The sequence below is a fragment of the Anas platyrhynchos genome, chromosome 2 (genome assembly GCF_047663525.1).
Source record: "Anas platyrhynchos isolate ZD024472 breed Pekin duck chromosome 2, IASCAAS_PekinDuck_T2T, whole genome shotgun sequence".
Lineage (NCBI taxonomy): Eukaryota > Metazoa > Chordata > Aves > Anseriformes > Anatidae > Anas > Anas platyrhynchos.
Genome location: NC_092588.1, coordinates 85,613,606 through 85,637,906, shown reverse-complemented (window position 1 = coordinate 85,637,906; position 24,301 = coordinate 85,613,606). Strand labels below are relative to the sequence as shown.

At 36.7% G+C, this 24,301-nt stretch overlaps 1 protein-coding gene and 1 long non-coding RNA gene across 7 annotated transcripts in view; one reads left to right on the top strand and one right to left on the bottom strand.

Moving 5' to 3' along the window:
* Positions 1–1,117: 1,117 nt before the first annotated feature.
* On the top strand, positions 1,118–23,906 carry LOC113841859 (uncharacterized). The gene is made up of 4 exons (XR_005263550.2): positions 1,118–1,369; positions 5,437–5,627; positions 19,099–19,340; positions 20,984–23,906. It is a non-coding gene; the product is annotated as an uncharacterized lncRNA (long non-coding RNA).
* CDH12 (cadherin 12) overlaps positions 15,942–24,301 on the bottom strand; it is a 577,613-nt gene continuing 569,253 nt past the window's right edge. For all 6 annotated transcript variants that reach the window (XM_027451645.3, XM_027451640.3, XM_038175085.2 and 3 more), the window contains one exon: positions 15,942–18,571. In XM_027451645.3, the coding sequence (XP_027307446.1) occupies positions 18,072–18,571 (500 nt within the window). In that variant the 3' untranslated portion in view covers positions 15,942–18,071. The remainder of the gene's footprint in view (positions 18,572–24,301) is intronic.

Here is a 24,301-nt window from a genome sequence, read left to right as displayed (position 1 = left end):
GTTATACTGGTGGGGGAACTAGACAGAGACTTTTAAGAGATGAAGGCACTTGGGCATTTCTTTTGGGTGGTGCATTTTATCTCCTAACTGAAACTTCAAAAATAGCCCCCAAAACCTAGACTTATTCTGCTTAACTTTAAATGCTGAACTGTGATAACTAAGCCAGTTGCCAACTCACTCCAGATTCTTTTGAGAGTTAATGAAGACAGCTGGCCTGAGATGAGGCTGCATCTTGTTTCAGAGACACTGCCTTGTTTCAGAGAGTAGAGGAGACTAAGTCATCCTGAGAACACAGAGTCAAAAGGGAAGGTGATACATGTAATTAGGTGATGATTTTGTCTGTTGTTTTGTTTTTGTTTTATAAACTGGTTTCTCTTGTATGCTTTTAAGGTCTCCAAGTCATTCTTTTAGAAACTCATTCTGGCATATGCTTGTTTTTCACTGAGAAACAGCTTTCTCAGGGATTCATTAATTTCTGAGGTAGGGAATAAAACTGTTCTTGTTAAAGAAGAGAGGAAAAAACAGAAATATGTACATGAATACAGTGTTATAACATATCCATAACAGTTCTATTATCACTTTTAAGTCTCTGCCATGTCGCAGCAGATAAAATATTCTTTGTTCTTCATACACACTCATTTCTGATGCAGAAGATATAGATTCATTTATAATTGCATGTACACTGGTGATATCTCCAGCTGGTTTACATAACTTTCTGCTTGAGAGCTCAAAAAAAATATAAAAAATAAAAATAAAATCTCTGTCTTCCAATTCAGGCTGTTAATCTTTATAGTTCCCTGTCCTTCATGATGAAGCAGGCAGCAGAAGATATTCTCTAACATGATAAAATGTGTCAAAAGCTGTCTTCCCTGTACATAACCAGTCAATGTCAGTTCATCGTATGTAGTCTTACAGCAGCCAGTGAGACTTCTAAAATGCAGTAGCACATATTGCTTCATGGCCCAACGCATTATCATAGGGGAAATGGAAAGCAGTTAAGTTTGGTGAGTGTGAGAAAGCTTATTTTGGTCTGGTGTTGGTCATCCATTCATAACAGGATGCAGTTCAGTATGGATGAATTCCTGCCTTTAACAACATGATTTTGGCTTGGAGAGTTGAACTGATTATTGATTTGCACCAAATTCATATGTGAAAACACTTTACAAAATGAAGTAAAAATGAAAGTTTTGCAAAAGCTTTTTCTTCTTCTTTGTTCTTACAAGTCATTATTTACAGATACTATTACAGTACTGGGGACCAGGAACAGCCATCCCTGCCTTTGTCACTGCAGGCTATTGATACATACTACGAAAAACTACATAAGACAACCCAGCTGGAAATCAGAGCTGAAGAATAATAAACCAGCTTGGTAAGTTGAGTTCCTTTTAGAAAGCACATAAAACTTGTGCACTGTTACTTGTATCGATTTTCCATTGGTTTCCAGTTAAATTTTTAGACAGCATTTTTAAGCTTAAATCCATAAATGAGTCAAAACAAGTTCACATACATTTGCAAAATCCCATATAGACAGCTGATGCCATCTCAGTGTGATTTGTTTACAACAACCATTTAATAACAATTGTGGATTTTTAGATTATTTTTAAATGCATAGAAACTTAGTTAGTCTAGATCCTTCTAAAATGCATAGAAACTTAATCTAGATCCTTCTTTCTTTCACAGCAGTAAAAACCCTAGGGCAAGGTACAGGATTTACCACTCTAGTTTTCATGACCTACGTATTTTACAGTTACTTTTGCCAAGTGAGGGATCCAGAGAATAAATTTTGTTTAAGTATCTAGTATAGAAATGGTGTAACACAGTAAGTAACCTTTAGGACTGTGTGATTGAACTCCACAAATGTGGAACAAGTGTATATGCACCTGCTAAGGTTTTTCAGGAACTTTTATGGAAATAGGTTATGTCTCATAGTGTGGTGTTTGTGTTCTATTGAGATGTTTTTGCAATTGTTTATTTACCTGTGTTCCTGGTGGATAGCACAGAACTGAAAAAGGAACACCTTAAAAAGACAGGAATGAACTAGTTAAGTCTTTTGCTTACTTGACAATTATATGATTTGAATGAGAATTAAGTAAGTTAAGAAAACCACCTAAATAAGTAATTGAGATCAATGAAATTCTGGACAAAAATGTATTCTGAGTTATTAAAATCAAGCAAACAAGCAAGCAGTTATTTCTGAGAGTTAAAGATAGTGAAGACAAAGTATAGTGCTAAGGATCTTTGGAAGACCACAGGTAAAATTTAAATTGCATCCGTAACATAATCATTGATGAAACTTTGTCACAAAATGTCTTTAGAAACTGATAGGTCTACAAAATCATCCTTTAAAGGCAAAAAATACATTTGCTCTGCTTTGACAGCACCTGTCATTGCTCATCAATATGAGAAAGGATTTATATTTTATTCCATAATTAATTGAACATTCACCTGCTAGCTGTGGTAAATCATCTCAAAATCCTGATTTTTGTAACTCTTCAGATAGGAACACAAAACATATATCTAAACATCCTCCTGACAGTGGGATCCAAATACTGTGTACATTTTTCTGATTCATAAGATTCCAAGTAAAACCTCTGTATGCATCAAAACTACAGAAAGCTTCAGTCCCTCTCATTTCACCCATGTGTTTGTGGAAAAGATAAGTGAAATAGTTTCACTGTGTTTGTCATTAATTTAGAAAATTGTTGTCGGCATTATTAAAAGCAACTTCTTGCTTTTATTCAATATCACAGGACATATTTTCTTTGTTGCTTGTAAAGCAACAGTGATAAACTATTCTGCAGGGTCACATTGCTGTTTGAGATTAGTTTTTATAAAATACAAAGTTTAAGGTGCAAGCTAAATGATATAAATCTGCTTTTTATTAAAATATTATATATTAGCAATATTAATAATGGAAATATTCTGATTATTTCTCTTGTAATTTGTTAATTCCCACAGAAGAAATGTGAATATTACAATGGAATTCAGTTTCCGTGCATAACCATACTAAAGAACAAACAGATTTTTAAGAGTCTATATCCATTTTATAGCACTCAATAAATGTAATTATTTCAGTATGTCAAAATAACGATGAAAGACATTTAAAATGTTTTCACATATTGATTCACTTAATTTTATAAAATATACTTGACAAAACTGTGGCAAAAAAAAAAAAAAAAAAGTGTAGGGAGATGGGTGCTGCCTTGGATTTGTGGATCCAAGGATCTCTCTTAGAGGTAAGGTACTCTATTCCTCTTTTTTTTTTTTTTTCTTTCCTATATAAGAAAATACTTTGCTCTTTTCCAAATGAGTAAAATTTTCTCTTAGGACTCCTAACATAACTCTGGAAACCTAATTCTACTCATATTGAAATATTACAGAGGAAATTCATCCATCACATTATGGTATATAACTGAAAGTCTGTGTTCTTTATGTCTGAAAAGAAAATCTGTTCTAACTCAAAGTGCTCTTTACATTAAAACTCTGTGTTTGATGGAAAGGAAAAAGGAAAGGAAAGGAAAGGAAAGGAAAGGAAAGGAAAGGAAAGGAAAGGAAAGGAAAGGAAAGGAAAGGAAAGGAAAGGAAAGGAAAGGAAAGGAAAGGAAAGGAAAGGAAAGGAAAGGAAAGGAAAAAGAAATCAGATACATGAATCAAAATACAATATAAACAGTTGTATTTTCTATCATTAAGTAACAATAAATCATGTTTTGTGAAAACTTTATGAACCTAAAAATACGTCTGTGCATTGTTATTAGATTAAGCTGATGTCAGAGGTGGTTCTCTCAACATTTTGAAAAGCAGGTCTGGCATAAAGAAGTGCTAGCTAAAGCTTAAAATTTCTGTTCTGTGACAAATATTTGAATGTGTGATTTCATTTTATGAAGAAAAAAAGGGGGGGAGCAACTATTCCAAAACCCTTATAGTGTACAGTATTTCCAAAAATGAATATGTACCTAGCGATACCAGAAACTTCTGGATCCCTCGAGCTGCCTAATTCCTGCCCTATTGAGATCCAAGTGCAGCAGGACTGCTGTTGAAAGTTGATGTGCTTCTTGTCTGCTTCATTTTTGTGTGCAACTGCATAGGACTCTTAGAAGAGACTGGTCCCACTGTAAGCAATAAGCTTTACCCTAACAAGAAATCAGAGCTACAGACAAGTTATGAAACCCCGCAGTTCTGTATGATGGTGTGTAACTCTGTTCTGTGATGTACAGCAGTCTTGCAGTACTCCCACTATGTTTCCTGCAGTGGTAAAGGGAATTCTTTTGCTGTCATGAAGAAATTTCTTCCTTGTCAAGACCTCCCTGACAATCATACATTTAAATTCAGCTCATAAATAAGCAGTCATAACTCTTACTGACTTGGAACGATCAGCACTTTTGTCATAGTTGAATTCAGTCCATTGCTTTTAATATAGTCATGAGCACTTAGCAAGAGAAGCATTATACTAAATACAGGAACTGTGGAGAGCCATTGTCAGGTACTTGCTAGTAATTTATGTTCGAGAAGCGCACAGAGCCCTCCACGGTGTTAATATGCATCATACGGTGCTGCTTTGGTGGGATTCAAGTCTCACTTCACAGTCTCTGATAATTCTGAAAAGGTTCAGAGCCTGTTGATTTCTCATTAGCTGGTATTTGATTGCCAGGCCATTATATTCTTGTTTCTGTCGAGTTTTGAGCAGGCTGAAGTGACTTCATTATAAAGAGCACCATTATCTCTGATGCTAGTATATGACTATTGATTATGCAACTAGAACAAACCCCAAAAAGCTTTTTAAAATATATGCATATTTTTTGAATAATTATCCTTTTTCATAACAGTATTTTAAAAGCTCAAGACAAGTAATTACATGACTGCCTACAGCAAGAACAAATGCTGGCAAACCTTTGATTTGTTGAGAGAAATGGAGGCAATAGCTGGTGTGAGTCAGTGGATTGTTGTTGCAGATTATATAGCAAGTAATTAATGGGAAATATGAGTGGGTTGAAGAGTGAACAGTTTTAGAAATTATTCTTATATGGAGTTTAGCACTGGTTGTATTTCTGTCTTTTTTTTTTTTTTTTAATTTCAGTCTGAATTAAAATGACATCTTGACCCTTCTGGAGTTCATGGGAATTTCACTGTTGAGAGTAAGGTAGCGTGGATTTCAGCCTTTGTGTCTGCAATCTATTAAAAGATTTTTTTAAATATTTGCAGTTAAATTGCCATTTTGGGATCTATTTCTTAATATGCATAAGGAAATCTGCTAGTAGAAATTAAACTGCTACTTTAGGATTAACTGGCAAGATCCAAGATTATCTTTTTGATGAAAATGCATGAAAAAATGAGCAGGCATGCATACTATGTCAGGTAAATATTCACCTTAGAAAACAGAATGAACTAGTAGGTCAAATAGCAATCCCTAATATTACCTGCTATTGTCTGCTTATTAAGGAGTACCTGTTGCAACTGAATCCCACGAGATACTGCAAATGTGAATGTACTGTCGCAAAAGTGTACTGGTTCGTTGCTTGAACAAACCAAGACCTTCTGCTCGAGAGGAACCCTGAATCTACCAGCCACGTGAGGGCAGCAAAGACTCAAGCTGTAAGAGGGCCGCATGAGCCATTGCAACAACTGAACAGGTCAGTGGTGGTTTGCTTTGTTTTGTTTTAATTGTTATTATTATTATAGTTATTCCACTTTGTTTCTTCCTTTCGCAGCTATGTTTTAGGAGTGCCATGTCAGGATGGTGGAAGTTCTGCCACTGCAGTCTTTTAGAAATGACCAGACAAAGCAATGACAGTACATACTTGATTGCACTCTCTCGCAATGAGGAAGGTTAATTGGCTTTCAACAGGTATTTCCAACATTATCTTCTGATCCCCAAACAGACCAGTAGATCCTTTAGATCTGTACTTTCTTCGCACTGTGGCTGAGAGGAATTGAATCATGGCATAAGAAAAAAAAAACAAAAAACAACAAATAAACAAACAAACAAAAAACTTTTATCCTTTGGTCCTAAAGTGCAAAGCATGGAGAACTGCACTGCTGCTTAGTAGCGTTTCTTCTTTTGAGTAGTATGCTATGCTGTTTACGTTCTCACATTTTTTTCTGTTACAATAATTACAAAGCATCCAGACACTGCAGTCATCATTATTACGTTTCAATTCTCTGTACATTCTACAAATGGGATTTTTATGCAAAGTGACACCAGAGAACCCCCCACCCCCCAGCTGTACAATGTCTTTTCAGTACAAATTTGTCTTAAATGAAAAGAATATACATTTCAGGTTTCTATATAATTACTTTGTAGTATTCACACTTGTCAGGGGATAAACTTAAAAAGAAATGTAAATTAATAAAATTTAGAGAAATAGATATGAATGACCAGCAGACCTCTTGTCTTTTACTATACTGGAAAATTTCACAACAAAACACAGTGAAGTGAGCCAAAAAATGCATCAAAATTTAAAGTTAAGTTCCTCTGGAACCTAAAGGTTTTGTTGTTTAAAAACAAAATATTTTTTTGTTGTTTAAAATACTGCAATTTGGAAGCTGTATAGATTGATATGTCTATCATGCATTATGCAGTCATTTTGAGAAAGCTGATGAAATTCCCATGCTTTGTACTTCTTCGCTTGGTAGTCATCAATCAGTATAATGCCATTTTCTGAAACCAGATTGCTGACAAATATGAACATTGCCTGAGCCATGCAATATTTGTATCAGCAGAATGTGAGCTTTTCAAGGAGTGTAATTTGGCCATACATGTATACCTCTTAAAGCAAGAAGCTGATCATGGTGGTCGTTTTCTTAGTCTTATGTTGTTATCCTGGTAGAGATGAGAAGTTGTGCATCGTTCCTTATATTTTTCTTATTAATACTAATATAAACTTTTTACCAAGTGACTGTAACACTGATGCTCAAATAGAATATGTAGACACAAATGTTAGACATCTCTCTTCCATAGTCCACTTGCCCTACCCATTAACTCCCAACCCACATTAATCAGAATAATAATCAAAATTCTCAGTCTTTCAAGCAGTTATCAGTGGTTTTTTTTTGTTGTTTTTTTTTTTTGTCCTGTGCTAGTTGGTGCTGTGCCAGCAATAGACACCACACAGAACAACCAATGCTGTTCTAGCTACAAGTGCAGAGCACAGCACTATACAGGCTGCAGTGAGGAAAGTTAACTCCATCCTAGCCAGACCCAGCACAATCATCAATTCAGTATCCTCTGCTACATAGTATCTTGTATATTTCATCTTTAAAATAGATGTGACCTCTGTCAAAGACAAAAGATAGATTGCTGATCAGTAGATAGTGTTTTTTGAGATGCATAGTCTGTGTGTATATTCGTGTTCTGCTTGCCTTTCTTCCCTCTAACAAAGCCATCTTCATTTATTTCTCAGAACAAATGAAATAGCTGCAAATATTCTTCCCCTTTTGTTGAGCCTTATTCAAGCAAGAGGGGAAGGTAAGGACTAGAGCATGCCTGATACATGTACAGCAAAAGAAAATCTCAGTGGCTGTGGGTGCTACCATGTACATCCTACACTACAAAACTGTTAGTATATATAATCATAAACAATGCATATTGAATGTGCATCAAGATTTGTAATGATTGCAGATCTATTCTGGGTAATTTAACAGACTGTTGCAAAAATGTGAGTTAGAGGACAGACAAGAAATTAGTTGTTGTAGAGTCTATATCCAGGACAGATCCCTTAAGAGATCAAGAGTACCAGCACATGAGTAATCTCATGCATGCTTCAGAACGGAATAATATAATAGCAATTCAGTATATTAGTGGACATTTCCTTTGGGAATGATGACATATCACTTCCCAAAAATTGAAAGAAACTTTGGTACCTAAGTTATCCAGTGGCAGATTTTCTATAAAAGTTCAAATTATTTTAGACCGGAGGTCTTGAGAGTGAAACTAGCTGTAGTCTGATATTTGTGTTTATTTTCCAACCCATTTGCGTGGCATTATCATAATTTCTTAGCTGTATGACGATTTTTCAGTCAGTTATGTTGGCTTAGCTAGCTGCATGTTGTAGGCCGTAAGAGGTGTTGTGCCTGGCTTGTGTGAAAATAAATGGTGATAGGTTTCTTTGTGGTGCTAACAGAGGCTTTAAACCAGCAAGGGCTTTGGAGCCTTAACAAATTCCTTCTTATTCCTTCTTTCACCACATTTTCACAGAGCAGCATAGCTACACTTTGGACAGAGTCCGTCTCCACCACTGAATGGTTGATTTTGCACCCTCTTAGCAAACAAAGCAATCTCATTCCAAGTCTTTATACTGGAATGATTAATCCTAAACAAAATAGTAGAGTAATGATAAAATAATTTCCTTACATTCCTTGAGATGTTTAGAAATCAGTGTATTGAAAGATATTGCTCAGTAAAAAATAAAAAATCATTAAAAAAAATAAATACTTCAGCCAGTTTTCAGTATTAGCTAAAAATGTTCAACATTTCATTTTAAAACTTAACTTAGAATTAAAATGTTACAGAATTTGATTGAATACATTGTTGTTGTTGTTGTTGTTTTTTTATAACTTTATGATGACTGACTGGGGGAAAAATCAACAAAACAATATAAATACAAAAATTGTAAGAGAAATAAGACACCATCAGATCTAGATGAGTAAATTTATTTCCTAAATTTCCTATTCCTAAATGTACCAGCCTGACTGCAAAAAGAAGAAAAGCTACGTTTTATTTAAGAAAACTGGCATTTTTTTTTTAAGAAAACTGGCATTAGAAAAAGAGAATGTATTGTCAAGTTAGGCAGGATCTTAAAAAAAAATCTTATATTTTTCTGTTTATCATGGAATTTAACTTTAAATATGTTGACTGATTTAAAAAAAAAAAAAAGGTTTCAGATGCTGTACTGCTCTGATTTCGGTGGCTTCTCTTCACTTTTGTTTGTCATGTGCGTCATACTAAAACTTACTGAAATGCTTTATAGCCATGTTTGAGTAGATTCATGTGTTGTTTTTTTTTAAACATATTTCCTGTTGAAAGTGTATTCCTACTGTTCCTGCGCACTTTATCATGTGGTAAAAGAGAGTTTTATCATGTGATAAAATGATATAATTGGGAAAAAAATACTATGCTCTATTGTTCAAAAATATTTGTATCTTTGTAATATTAAGTAGTAAGCTAGCACACCCATATGTCCTGTCACATTTGCGGAATGTGTTCCAATACCTAAATCAAAAAAATGCTCACTCTTTTGCCATGGATTTGTCATAAAGTTGTTTGTTTGTTTGTTTGTTTTTCTGAAATTTCCGTCTCCATCTCTTAGTGTCTGATCATTGCAGGAGGGAACTGCTTACTTTGTGTATTTTTAAAAATGATTGTTCTTTTATACTTTTTTTTTTTTGGTATAGCTTCAGCAGGTGGTGTGAAGAACACTTAAGTGGTCTCAATATCATCTTGGGAGATACAAGGTCTTATTTGCTTTGCTTTAACTTTTGGAGGGTAGCAAAGTGGGGCTCTTAAATTTTTTGTGCATGCTTTAACTGCTCTGCTATTGCATAGGAGGAAGAGAGTTTCCTGTCATTTAGTAGGGTTATTTTTTTCATTTGTTTTGGTTGATTCCAGCAAGTGACTTTAGCAGCCTGTGTGATACTGTAGGCCTATTAAACATGAGATTGCCATTGGCAATTTAGGAAAAGGATGATTTCTGTCTAACTTGTAGCAGGATGTGTTACTGAGCATTGCCCAGGCTGAGAAAGTTAGGCAAAGGTAAACTGGAAGAGGCATGGAGTGAAAGAGGATTTTCAGCATTACACTAAATCCTGCTTTGTTCTGCTGCTGCCTTTCTATTTTATCAGAAAATTTTACATAGAAAAAATCTCTTGGTTAAGTAAAGAAAACCTATGGACAATGTAGAGACCAAGAATCTGTCACACTGTATTGGGAAGAAGAGTACTTCTCCGAGTGCAGCCTAAATTATGCATAAATCAGCTGTGGCAACCTGTAGATATCAGTGGGAAGGTTTGAGATTACTTCTTCGTTGCACCCTGGGGAGGCTATGTTGTGTCTGGCTGTGATGTTGCTGTGTTTTGGATCTGTGACCAAATCAGTGTTTATTATACAACAGTGTTCTGCAGAATGCTAAACCGGGCTTGCACTGCATCAAAACTTTCTGTTTCCTGCTCTGCCCTTGCAGTGAGTAGTCTGGGAATGCCACCCAGCTGCCCCCAACTGACCAAAGAGGTATTCCATACCGTATGACATTGTGCTCAGAAATAAAACTGGGTGGGGTGGGGGGGTGAAGTGGGGGGAAAAGCTTTTTTGGGTAGCTAGCCATTACTTCGAGACTGGCTGGGCATTGGTCTACTTGTAGGAGGTGACGAATGTATCATTTGGTGGTGGTGGTGTTTTTTTTATATATATAAATATATATATATATTTTTTTTTTCTTCCTTTTTCCTTCACTTATTAAACTGTCTTATCTTGACCCAGGACTTTTTTTGACTTTTGCTCTTCCTATTCTGTCCTCCATAACCATGTAGCTGGAGACTGAGTGATGCTTAGCCACTCACTGGGGACAACCCGCCATGGAGGCTCTGTCATATGCAGAAAAGAAGGCAGATTTCTGAATTCCTGAATCCAAGGAAAGTAGCAAACATGGTAGAGACTGGTTCAGCTCAGAAACTTTTAACAACACAGAGAAACATGTCAGGGCTCCCAACTTATTTTTTTCTTCTTTTTTTTTTTTTTCTATTTTTTTTTTAAACTATGTGTTTCAATGTTATTCTGTTAAGGACTAGTGCAAATGCATGAACAGTCTCTGAATTACAGATCAGAAGTGGTGTGCTATTTCTAGTGAGACTATTCTGCACTATATTCATTTATAGACCATTTCAATGGGAAGAACAGTCCCATTTAGCTTTTCGTGGATACTTAAGTTTCCTCTACTGTGTAGATTTCAAAATGGTGCTTTAATTCTGCTTATGACAAAAGTTTTCTAAAGCAATTTCCTCAAGGAGAAGTCAAATTAATGTGCTAGTTCATCAAATCTGAACCTTGCCAGGACTTTCCTTTCTCCATAACCATCAAGAGAGTACTGTCAGCTTGGGCTGCAACGTGCTGTCTTCCAGGATAGCCAACAATTCAGACAAATCCCTGTCCTCAATATCTGTCATTGAAAACCCCTGGTCAGAAGATAGTTCCATTAAATCACTTTTTGTATTTACCTACCATGCTCTCTGGACTGCATATGACGTTAAGTGCTTTCAGTCACATCATCTAGGCCAAGCATGACAACTAAAGTATGTGATCTGGAATAACTTAATTCAAGTAATTGTAATTACAATAATAAAAATCAGTCCTAGAAAGTAAAATAAAGCATTTACCAACTGTGGCACAGGATTACTAAGATCATTCATTGCTAAGGTAAATTCATTGAACTTGAAAAAAGACTAACTGAATTTTCATCCTCAAATTTCTACTTTTAAGAACTGAGACATGATATCTTGCTGTACTCCATCTGAAGTATTTCTATTTATTCCATTTGCCATTGCCAAATCTCCCCTATTTTCATGGAATATATTTGTCATATTTTAAGACTAAGAAATAAAATTAAGCTACAAAATATTACTTTGTTTGTTTGTTTGTTTGTTTTTTTAATGTATGTGCAAAGGAATACACAAATAGGAAAATACAAATAGAAAAAAGAAAAAGAAAAAAAAAAAGAGGAGATAACAGCTCCATGGTCTCTCTCTCTCTCTGCATCTGCTTGCCTTAGCAGAAAGCTGGTGTGTGTTACGTACTGTAGAATTGTAGAAAACATGCTACAGGTTTTAATATTTTGATTAGTACTTATAACTTAAATATGAAATTCACAGTATGATTTCTGCTGATGTCAGTTTGCTGAACATTAAGCTGATGTTCATTCATTCTGAAAAATCTCTTATCAACCCAACCTAGAATTCTGTGCCTGTACAGTTGAGTCTTGTATTTCTTGGTCTGATGTTTCTACCATGAAAGTTCAGCTGTAATCAGATACGCAGCTAGACCAGAACTAGCAGAGTAATAAACACATGGGGGTATAAAGATCAAACTTCAAAGTAACCTGGAGCAGCTAAAGCAGCAGGGGTTGAAGCTGGCAGAAGTATTCTGAATAATATTGAGTGTATTGCCTGAGTTCATTAACTACTGAGAAAAAATAAGCTCCAAATACAAATAAAAACTTAATTATTTACTGGAGAAATGTTGCCAAATAATATAAGATATTCTGTTAAGGCATATTTATTTTTGTTCTCACCTACTATGATGCTATTTCCTCCCCACATCCTGATAGCTTCAAAGAAAGAAAGGGCTTAGTTTATGCTTCTTGACAGAGGCATATAATAGAAAAGCATGCTTTTGACTAGTAAATGTACAGTATTCAACATATGAGAACAATAAATCATGTCTAAGAGCACAACACATGTCAGGAGAGTAGTAAATTGCACACCTGAATACTGGACTAACACAGTCACTCATCTAGCCAGGTAGTCATTACATTCCCTTTCTCCTTCATGTGTTTGCAGGACATAGGAAAGTAATCTTTAGTAACCTAAAGGACAGCTAAGGAAGTGAAAGGCATGCCAAATATGACATGTACTATAGAGGGAACTTTACCCAGTAATAAAGTAATATATGTATTTTTAATACAGACCAACCCAAACTGAGTCATTGTCACTGTTAGTAATCAGTATAGTGTCCATGTTAAAGACAAAAGTGCATCACTACAATATAAAAGTAGACAGAACTGAAGTAAATAAAGCAATTACAACAGGTAAAATCTGATGGAAATCATAAAATTTGAATGTATAATATGTAATGAAAAAGGAACTGGCTTTATCTATGCAATTTAGTAAATTAGAACTGATGGCATGGTGATTTGAGGATCAATTAAATTGACAGTAATTTTTTGTAGTAATAAGAAAGTAATATTGATCAAACTGGGTTAGTATCTTTAGCTAGCAGTGGCCATAAGCTGATATCCTAGCAAAGTGTGTAGGAACAGACCAGGTTGTATGACTCCCCCAAATGTTAATCAGGAATTTCCTGAGCTAAATGTGATTGCTCTGTATTAAGCAACATACAAATGATTTGTTTTTCGGGAATTTGTCCAGTCTCTTTTTCAACCTATAAATTCTGAGCATCCATGACTACCTTTCCTACTCATTGTGTGAAGAACCACCACAGTTTATTTTCATACTAATTTCTAGTATCATGTGATGCCCCTTAGTTCTTCTACTGGAAAGGACAGTAAACAATTCATCCCTTTCCAGTCTCTCCACATTTCAAGCAATTTAAAAGATTGCTACAGTATTCCCCTAATCCTACTTCAACGGTCTCTAAAACAAATCCTAGTTACTGTGCATACATAGTTAGGATCCCATTGACCTGACTGGAGGTTTAGAACCTACATACACAGGAGAGTTTTTAGCACAAGTCACAGAATCATGGAAAAGCTGAGGCTAGAACCTCTGGAAATTAACTAGTCCAACCTCCCTGCTTGGAGCAGGGCCATGTAAAGAAAGACTGTATTCAGCTGGGTTTTGAATATCTCCAAAGATGGATAAACAGAACTTCTATGGGAAACATGATCCAGTGCTTGGCCATTGTGACCGTAAAAAAAAAGACTTCTTTTACTTATGTTTTAATGGAATTTCCTGTATTTCAAGTTATACCGCATTGCCTCTTGTCCTGTCACTGGGCTACTGAGAAGACTCAGGCTCCCTCTTCTGTACTTCCATCCATCAGGTATTTATGTACATTGGTATAAGATCCCCTTGAGCCTTCTCTCACCGGCTCTACAGTTGCAGCTCGCAGTACCTCCTTGTATGTCAGTCAGATGCTTCAATCCCTTAGTGGTCTTTGTGGCCCTTTGCTGGATTTGCTCCAGAAAGTCCATGTCTGCTTTGTATGGAGAAACCCAGGCATGTACCCAGCACTCCAGATGTGGCCTCACCAGGGCAGCACAGACAGCAAGGATCATCTTCCTTGGCCTGCTGGCAACACTTCCTAATACAGCCCGTGCTGCTGCTAGCCTTCATTGCCACAGGGGCACATTTTTGGCTCATGGTCAACTTGCTGCCCACTGGAATTCCTGGGCACTAGTGTCATACAAAATGCCAGTAACCCAGAGTATTAATATATTTTCATTTTGTATTCACTTAGTAAAGGTCTTTCACAGCAATGCAGTTTTACAAACTTTAGTTTTCAGTACTGTGAAAGATCATCAGTTGTGTTTATCAGTATAAGAACATATTAAGGTAAAAACATTTGCAACGTGGTGTCTAGAATAACATTTTCAGTAATCCGTTGGGTTGTTTATTGCCCTTTGCTCCATAATGAACTCTGCTTTCATAAGTCAATCTTCAGTAACTATGATTTTATTTCTGAACAGCAAAATTTAGAGCAAATTTATAAAATAAAAGTTAAAATCAGAGAATTATAAATTATTCAAACAGATCTTTGTGCCACATTGCTTTCCAAGTCTTTTCTATCTGATTCACTGACTATATTGCAAATCTGCATTTCAAGAATAACAGCATCTTCAGATTTGAGATGTAGCACTCTTAAATCCAATTTTTGGAATTCTTTTATGTTCTGATCACACAGTGAAATTTTCTGAACTTTTCTAAGTAGCAGCATTTTCAGTAGCTGCTACTGAAATAGCAGTAGTAGCACCAAGAGGTGTCTCTTGGGAGGGCACAGAAGACATTTGCTTTCTTCCCTGAAATTCCTTTCAGAGGTTCAGTTATAAATTTGTCTTCAGTTCTGTGTGTCTGCACTGTAAGCTTATCATCTGGATTTCTCTAATACTTGTCTTCTTAGCTGAATGCTTTCCAATTAGACACGTATTTCAGCAGTGCTAATCATACCATAATGGTTTAACCTAAATCATGGATTTGTCTCTGCCAGTGCAGCGTCTCAAAGCCTTCACAGGCTGAAGGCATTTTACAGAATGTTTTGTGTTTTGGAGGGGCACTGTTAAGACATTTAAGATGATGTCAGATGTTTGTGCACCATTATATTAACTTCGGAAATTTAAATGAAAAGTACTTCTCTTGATTCTACCACTTTAGTGCCCTTTAAGCGATATCATATGTAGCTTCCTGTCACTCATACAATGTGGAGGTTTATGGCTTTTTTCCACAGTCCAGACAGACAGACATCCACTGTAAGATCTAGATTGTGCAGATCTTTGTGGGGATTTTTCAAAAATATGGTGCTTATAAGCAGAAGTACTTATTTGATAGAATTTACAAATGTACTGGGATTCCTTAATCCCATTGACTTTGTGTCATCTTAGATGCCTTGATATATTTTAAATCTTGTAAACTTCATATTTGTCCAATTCCCGTTTTAAAAAAATAAGTTCTTAAAACCTGACAGGCATCTTTAGAAAGACAGTGACAGAAAGTGGAATTAAACACAAATTACTTGGATCCCAGATTATGTGTAAATGTAAAGCACTCACTTTCCTTAGTTCTACAGAGCTGTTTACAAAAAATACCCCCATTAAGTCAAAATTGTTTGATTACTCCTTAAAGAGAGGTCTTAGATTTTAATTAAGATTTTATAGGATAATTGTATTATATACTTATTTTTTTTAATCTTCCTGGAGGTTTATTAATTATGTGATAGGAACATCGCAATTACAAAGCTCATTAATGTCAAAAAATAGGCATTTAATATACAATTAATTATTTATTTAGCATATAACAACTCACTGTTGTATCTGAATTGTGTGTGATAGCACAATTAAGATCACATTTTCTGTGTACTCATATTGTGTGTCAGGTTTCCATACAGACTGTCCTGCTATGAGCAAATACCAGCCTGTTTGAGAGTCTTAATATTCACCCAGTAGCTGCTAGAATTGCAACTTTCTCAGGAGCAAGCCTGCTATGTGATGTCAGAAAGCCAAACTCTGTTCTTGCTTATGTTGACTTTACTAGTGTAAATAATTGTTAAGGACCAATACAGTTACAAAAAGCAGACATTGACCCCAGGATTGCATGTCCGTAAATGAGCGGTGTCAGATCCTTGTTTTAGCTGTGGCAGCAGGGGAGGACATATTATAATGCATATGCCACATGAGGAAGCATTGCAAAGTACCTCCAAAAGAGTGAAGTTTTCATGAATCAAACCTGTGTTGTAACTAGTAGCAAATATATATATATATAATTTATTTATTTTTCTCAGAGCTCTACTCTACAGTATCAAGTTGCCCTTTCTATACTGTAAGAAGCACAACATTTAAAAACACCACCTTCAATGTCAAAATTGTTACGCAATGGCCCTTTCTAATCAATTTTCTTCCCTGTCATGTGAGAGAGAGCTTTTGTTGCCTTAATTTGTCTTTCAAGAAACATAAAATACCTTTGCAAATAACGAAAACAAAACAAACAAACAAACAAAAACCAACACCAACAAAAAACATTTCTCATTACCACATACAGTGTCTCTTCCTCAGCACTCTGCTAGTATGAGCTATGTCAACTGACTTCAGTGGAGCCTTGTCCAATTGCACCAAATGATCCTAATCTTATTTAAGCTATATGTCTTTTAAAATCTTATTGGGAGTGTCATTTACACACATTCGAAATACCCTTACATTTCCATGAGAGTAAAGGGAACTTTGGGTGTGTTAATCAGGCTTGTGAGCAAATGATATCTGGTAGCTAATAATGGTACAAAATTGTACAAAATTAATGGTACAGTGGTACAAAAAATAAGCTGCAGACCTGAGGTGAATGGAAGATGTCTTATTCATGAAAGACTTAGGTTGACCTTGCCAGTGCTGTTAATCAGAAATAGAGCTCAACAGATTGTATAGCACTGTGTAGATTTTAGAAGGAGAATTAAGTATATTCACACGTCAAGGCCTATAAACCTTACAAAATGTGTATGCCTTAGATCATCAGAAAAGGCCACATGAAATAGTTTTATAATAGCTCTTCCATGGCATAGTGCCTTAATACAGTGCCAAAATACGATACGGTGAACTGTAGCAAATGGTGAGTTATAAAATAACTACCTCTATAATATGTATAGAATATGTATGCCTACGGTACATACAGAACAATCTAATTGCAAAGAAAAGTGATGTGGAGTTCTTTACAAATGCTTCTTTAGTGATAATTACAAGGAAAAAAATGTCTTGGTACTAAAAATACAACAATACTCTTAAAGAAATAAAACTCCCCATTTTCTGTTCTAATAATAGTCTCATTTTAAAAGAAGAGGGAAAGCCAAGGGAAATTTCCTTCGCATAAAGGAGTAGCTGCTTTCATCTTTTATTATTCTGAAAAAAAATGTAATATTTTCATGAACATTTAAATATTCATTGATGTATGCTAAGATCTTTTCCTTTTTAATTTTGGCTTTACAACTTCGGAGTGCAATAGCATTTTAAATTTAAATTCTCTGTGAAGTTTTGGAAGAAGAAATATGATGCCTCAATGTACTGTTTTCTTCAAAACAAAACAAAACCCGTGAACCCCAAACACAATGAACACCCACCTTTCCCCCTCCCATCCCCACTCCTTAGTTTTAGTCTTTAGATATACTCTAGGAAGTTGTGTCCATTTTTGTTCTAAAAGAAGTCAGCGTGTTGCTATTGCTTCTTGTCTTAAAGTTCATGTCCAATTTACCATTCAGTTTTGTAACACCGTAACATCAGACTCTTTACCACTTAAATGATAAAAGTTTCAATAGGCACTTTAGTGGAATTACGAAAAAGCTACCACTCTTCCACCATGATGCCAGAAAGCTATCTTCTTTCTACGTCAATCGGTAAACTGTACCTTGTAGGCCTGAGCTTGTCTCAGTGTAATTCCAGAGTAACAAAATAACAACAACAAAAAAACTGTATATTACAGGATTTATCTCTCCGTTGTAGATCAAACAAAAACTGACTGTATGATAAATGTAGTAACTTGCTGGAAATATTTGCTGTCTTTTATAATCAAAGGAATTCTGTCCTATTATAAAGCTTAGGTTTATCTTTTTATTTTGTTGTTGGTTTACTTTTCTTTTTATTTCACCATTGTACTTGCTCTTAAGTGACTTTGTCAGGGTTATAACTTTCTTCTTCTCCAAACATGTCTGCCAAGATCTTAAAGCGAGGTCCCCAGTCACTCAGATAGTCATAATCCTGGTCTGCCTCTGTAGTAAGGGACTCTATGGAGCTGAGAGACTCTGCAACAGATCCATTTCCTTCATAAGCATAGGTTGCCAAGGAGTCATAAGGGGGTGCAGTTGGATCCACATCATTTTCCTGCAGCCTTTGATTAATGAAATCTCTTATGTCTGTGTTATCTTCCACTGGTGGTCTCTGACGTGGAAAACACAAGGTGTCTGGTTTTATGTCTCTGCGCATTTTGTTATCTTCAATCACTTTGGGATTCCTCAGGGCACCAATGTCGAAAGCCTGGGTGTCCTCTTCTCCACCTCCTTCATCATCATAATGGATAACATTATCTCTGATGTCTTCTTTAGAGGTCATCAGGGTGTCCTTTTTCTTCTGCCTCCGTAGTGCTACATATAATACTACAATGACTGTAATGAGAAAAAACTGAAGTTAAGACATGCACAGAAGTAATTTGGTACTCTGATGATATATCATTGTATCTTCCCTTGAAAGCTGTGAGAAACCAAAAGGATTTTTTTTTTTCCCTTAGAAATTAGGCTCCTACTATTCTTATAAAATTAGCAGTGCTCTAGCCAATAAAAAGTGATTTGCAGTTTGATATATGAATCTAACTTTCCTTAGTGCTTGCTGTGCTGCTGAAGGAAGTAACAAATAATCTTCCTGCTGACTTGCTTTATGTAAAATATAGGGTTGGACAGGACTTGTAGTTCAGAGAGACAGAGGATTTTTTTAAAACGTCTTCCATAACATAATAGAGAAAAATCCCCAAATTTCTATGCTTCAAAGAGAGAACAGAAATGAAATGAAATAAATAAATAAATAAATAAAAAGAACAACAACAAAACAGTATTAAAGGAAAAGAAAAAATAAAGGAATCTTTGAAATGAAAAAAAAATGTCCTACTTCAGCTTTTTGTTTGTTTATTTATTTTTAGGGCATTTTGGCCTCTGTGAGGATCTGCTTTGAAGAATCACGTGTGATATGGTTCTGGAGAGATAAGGGGTTCCAGAGAGCTGGTTGATTTTCCAGTATCACCTCTTCCAAGCTCAACAGCTATCCATCCCAATGAGCAGGACATCAAGCAAGGGCAGCAGGAAGCTTTCATGGATCATTAAATACCTCCTGACTAAACTCAAAGACAAAAAGGAATCATGTAAGAGGTGGAAGGAAAGACTGGTAAGCCAGAATAAATATACAGTTAGCAGAAAATGTAGGAGTGGGGTTAGGCAAGCCAAAGCCCATCTGGTGTTGAATCTCAAGGGGGACACGAAGGGCTTGTGCAAGTACTTGAGCAGCATGAGGAAGACCAGGGAAAATGTGGGCCCACTGATGAATGCAGCAGGTGCCAAAGGACTTGGAAAAGGCTACACTTATTTGCCTTTGTCCTTATTGGTGAGGTTGTTGTTCAGGAATCCCAGGTCCCTGAGACCAGAGAGAAACTTTGGAGCAGTGAAGTCTTATCCTTGGTCAAAGAAGATCATGTTAGGGAAAACTTAAACAAACTGGACATAGACAAGGACAGTGAAACTGATAGGATGTATGCTGTGGTAAGAGAAATGACGGATATAATTGCAAGGCCACTGTAGATAATCTTTGAGATGTCTTGGTGACAGAGAGAAATTTGAGTACTGGAGCAATTGTCACTACTATTTCAAAGAATACAAATGATTCAGGGAACTACAGTCCAGTCAGCCTTACCTCAGATCCTGATGAAAGTAATGGAGAAAATAATTCTGGAAACCCTCCCTTTAACAAACCTATTAAGAACAGGAAAGGTGATCAGAAGTAAACATGGCTTTATGAAGGGAAAACTCACCCGATATCAACTCATCTGATAGCTTTCAACAGTGAGGTGTCTGGTGGATGAAAGGAGAGTAGTGGATGTTTTTTATCCTATCTTTAGCAAAGTGTTTGATGCTATCTCTGTAATAACCTTCACAGAAAAAACTGAGAAAATGTTGACAAGATACTGGATGGTGAGGTGGATGGCAAAACTGGCCAAATGGCTAGGCTTTAAATGTTGTGATTGATAGCTAGATATTTGAGGCCACGCACTAATGATAAACCACAGGTCGATACTGGGACCAGTTTTGTTTAACATATTCATTAATGACCTGGACAGAGTACACCATCTGCAAGGTTGCAGGTGATAGAAAACTTGGGTCTGTGACTCCATTCAGAGGTAACTCAACAGGCTGGAGAAATGGGCCAATAGGAAACTCATGAAGTTCAACAAAGGGAAATGCCAAATCCGACTGGAGGAATGGAATAATCTCATGCACCACTAGATGCTGTAGGCTAACTGGCTGGAAAGCAGCTTGGTAGAAAAGAACCTAGAAATACTGGTGGGCAGCAAGTTGACCATGAGCCAAAAATGTGCCCCTGTGGCAATGAAGGCTAGCAGCAGCATGGGCTGTATTAGGAAGTGTTGCCAGCAGGCCAAGGAAGGTGATCCTTGCTGTCTGTGCTGCCCTGGTGAGGCCACATCTGGAGTGCTGGGTACATGCCTGGGTTTCTCCATACAAAGCAGACATGGACTTTCTGGAGCAAATCCAGCAAAGGGCCACAAAGACCACTAAGGGATTGAAGCATCTGACTGACATACAAGGAGGTACTGCGAGCTGCAACTGTAGAGCCGGTGAGAGAAGGCTCAAGGGGATCTTATACCAATGTACATAAATACCTGATGGATGGAAGTACAGAAGAGGGAGCCTGAGTCTTCTCAGTAGCCCAGTGACAGGACAAGAGGCAATGCGGTATAACTTGAAATACAGGAAATTCCATTAAAACATAAGTAAAAGAAGTCTTTTTTTTTACAGTCACAATGGCCAAGCACTGGATCGTGTTTCCCATAGAAGTTCTGTTGTATCCATCTTTGGAGATATTCAAAACCCAGCTGAATACAGTCTTTCTTTACATGGCCCTGCTCCAAGCAGGGAGGTTGGACTAGTTAATTTCCATAAGCACCTTCCAACTGTGATTTTGTACTCAATAGAAGTTGGTTTATGGGTTGGGGTTTTTTGTTTTGGTTTGTTTGTTTAGTGTGTATGTTTTTTTTTCTCTTTTTTTTTTCTTTCTTTTTTTTTTCAGTAGTTCAGAGATACAGTTTATCAAATGCAAAATCTGCTAATAGTAAACTGGCATTTTCTTATATTTAATTCCTTAACTGTCTTTAGTAGAAACGAGAGTATCCTAACTGCTCTTAGTGAAGTAACACAATAATGAATACAGAGTTGCAATAATTACAAATTCATGGCCAGGTTCGTGTGGCATAAAATAACTCCCAGTACTAATGTATTTTCTGTATTTTATACAGAAATAAGTTCAATGAGAATGACTTCAAGTACAATTTTAGTGACTGTGGGAGGACAGGTTCACAGCAAGTAATGAAATTCCTGAAGGATTTTTTTTTTTTTAATTTATCAACGGAATAGTAAAGATAAAGTCTGGATATAAGATAAATGTCATTCTCCTATGATATACATGTCATTAGAGATCTCATAATTTATACATTATCTTTTCTAGGTAATATACCAGGCTGATTGTAATGAAGGGAGCTATTAAAAGATTAAACCTCTTCTCCAAACACAATTTCAGTAATTTGGTCTGGAGTTCTGTGCAAACCATGCATTCAAATATTTTCATTAGTGTTATATATGCCAAGAGCATTCATCATCAGCAGAGTTGTTGAGTTCTTTGACATAACTATTTTTGGTTGAATATGCAGATTTTTAAAAATAAATACTTTATTTGTTTCAAAAAACCATTAGGGAAACATAAACACAATTCTCTTGAAGAGAGAATCTTAGCAAATCTGGGAGAAATTTAGACTTCGAGTATTCCTGTTTGTCCAGAAACTAAAAAGCTGGACTAAAAGTGCTAGGCTCTCTGATGTATAGTTCACACAGTCCAGATTACCAGACATAAGAATGGCAAAATAAAATGCTTTGCTACACCTGTGGTTAGGTCTTCTAGACACTTGAGTCTGTAACAGAGAGTTTAGATATCCTGAGAATCCTGCCTTAAGATAGAGTTATAACTGACTGAATTCTTCACTTTGAAATAAGCCAAAACTTTTTTCATAATGGCTTTTTTATTATTATTATGAAGCTCACTCTTAGCTGTTTTTATCCAGCAACCCCCTAGAAATAAAGTAAAATTAAATTAAAAATTAAAAAAAAAAAAAAAAAAGTAATCCCAAGGATTTGTGGTAGACAAGATAGTTTCCTTTCTTCAGAAAAACTGACCTAAGAGCTTTTATCTTTTTGTTTTTTGTTTTTTGTTTTTTTTTAATTCGTCAGAATGGGTGTACTATTTACTAATTCTCATTCCATAAAGTCTGAACATTTGCCATTCTCATTCTGATTTCAAACAACATTTTTCTCACAATATAAAATTTGTACAGAACATAAATTCTGAATTTTACCCACTGCTAATTAGAAGCTGCTAATGTAACCTCCATCCTGTAGTACTTACTTAAGTGGTAAATTACTATATCCAAATGGAAAGATGTATCCCTACAGTGGGTTTACGTGGCAAGGTTTTGGTAGCAGGGGGCCATAGGGGTGGTTTCTGTGAGAAGGATCAAGAAGCTGCCCCATGTTTGGTAAGGGCCCCACTGTTTTCCAGAGCTGAGCCAATAAGCGATGTTGTTTTGTGCCTCTGTGAGAGCATATTTAAGACAGGGAAAAAAACGCTGCGCCACACAGCAGCTGGGAGAGTGAGAGGAGTGAGGAACAGCCTTGCAGGCACCAAGGTCAGTGAAGAACGAGGGGGTGAGGTGCTCCAGGCGCTGGAGCAGAAGTCCCCTGTGGCTTGTGGTGAGGACCATGGTGAAGCAGGATGTCCCCCTGCAGCCCATGGAGTACCACGGTGGAGCAGGGATCCACGCTGCAGCCCGTGGAGGAGACCACGGTGGAGCAGGTGGCCCTGCACGGATGGAGGCTGCTGCCTGTGGAAGACCCCTGCCCGAGCAGATTCCGGGCCGGACCTGTAGCCCGTGGAGAGGAGACCACGCAGGAGCAGGTGACCTGGCAGGAGCTGCTGCCCGTAGGGGAGCCAGGTTGGAGCAGTTTTCTCCTGAGGGATGGACCCCGTGGTACGGACCCATATCTGGAGCAGTTCTGGAAGAGCTGCTGCCTGTGGGAAGCCCACGCCGGATCAGTTCATCAAGGACTGTATCCCGTGGGTGGGACCTCACAGCACAGGGGATGAGAGTGACTGAGAAGGAGCAGCAAAGAAGTGCTGTAGACTGACCATAACCCCCATTCCCCCATTCCCCTGCACCGCTCGGGGGGAGGAGGTGGAAGAGGGTGGATGGGGGGGGAGGTGCTTTTGGTTTCTTTCCTTTGTTTCTCACTTCTCTAGCTTGTTAGTAATAAGCAATAAATCTTACTATCTCCCTATGCCAAGTCTGTTTTGCCTGTTACAATAATTACTGCGTGATTTTCTTGTCCTTATCTCAACCTTTGAGCTCTTTTCACATATTTTCTCCCCATTTCTCTTTGAGGAGGGGGAGTGAGAGAGCGGCTGTGGTGGAGCTCAACTGCCCACTCAAGCAGAACCACAACAATCCCTAAATTATATTCAGTGTCTGTGCTCTTTTTGTTTATCCAATAAACGTACACAAGGATTAGCATGAGATCTAGGAAGACCATTAGTATTAAGAAGAGGCCTCTGTAAGAATCAGTCTGCATTACGTAGCCCACAGTGAGCCTGTGTATGTTACAAAGGTGTCTTGAATTTATTACCTGGTCATTAAAGCTATACTGTAGGTAGGATGCACACTAGTATGGATTGCCTTGGGCATACTGTAAATAAGATGAGATTTAAATATAATGTAGATCTAGATGATGATGCCATGTTATGGAAGGCAAGCTGAAATTAAAATGTTTGTGTCAAATTTTACAGCGACCTAGCCAGTCACAGTCTTTATTACAATTCTTTTATTTTCTTTCATTTCATCACTTTTCTTTTTCTCAAGTTGGTATTAAGAATTAAATAAAGGACTTTGCTAAGTCCTTTACTGCTGTTACTGTCAGTAAGACTTCTCTACCTTTTTAATTTAAAAAATGTCAGCTTTTCAAGAAAAGTATTAAGTGAAACTGTTTCAGAGAAAAAATACAGTTCAGGTTCCA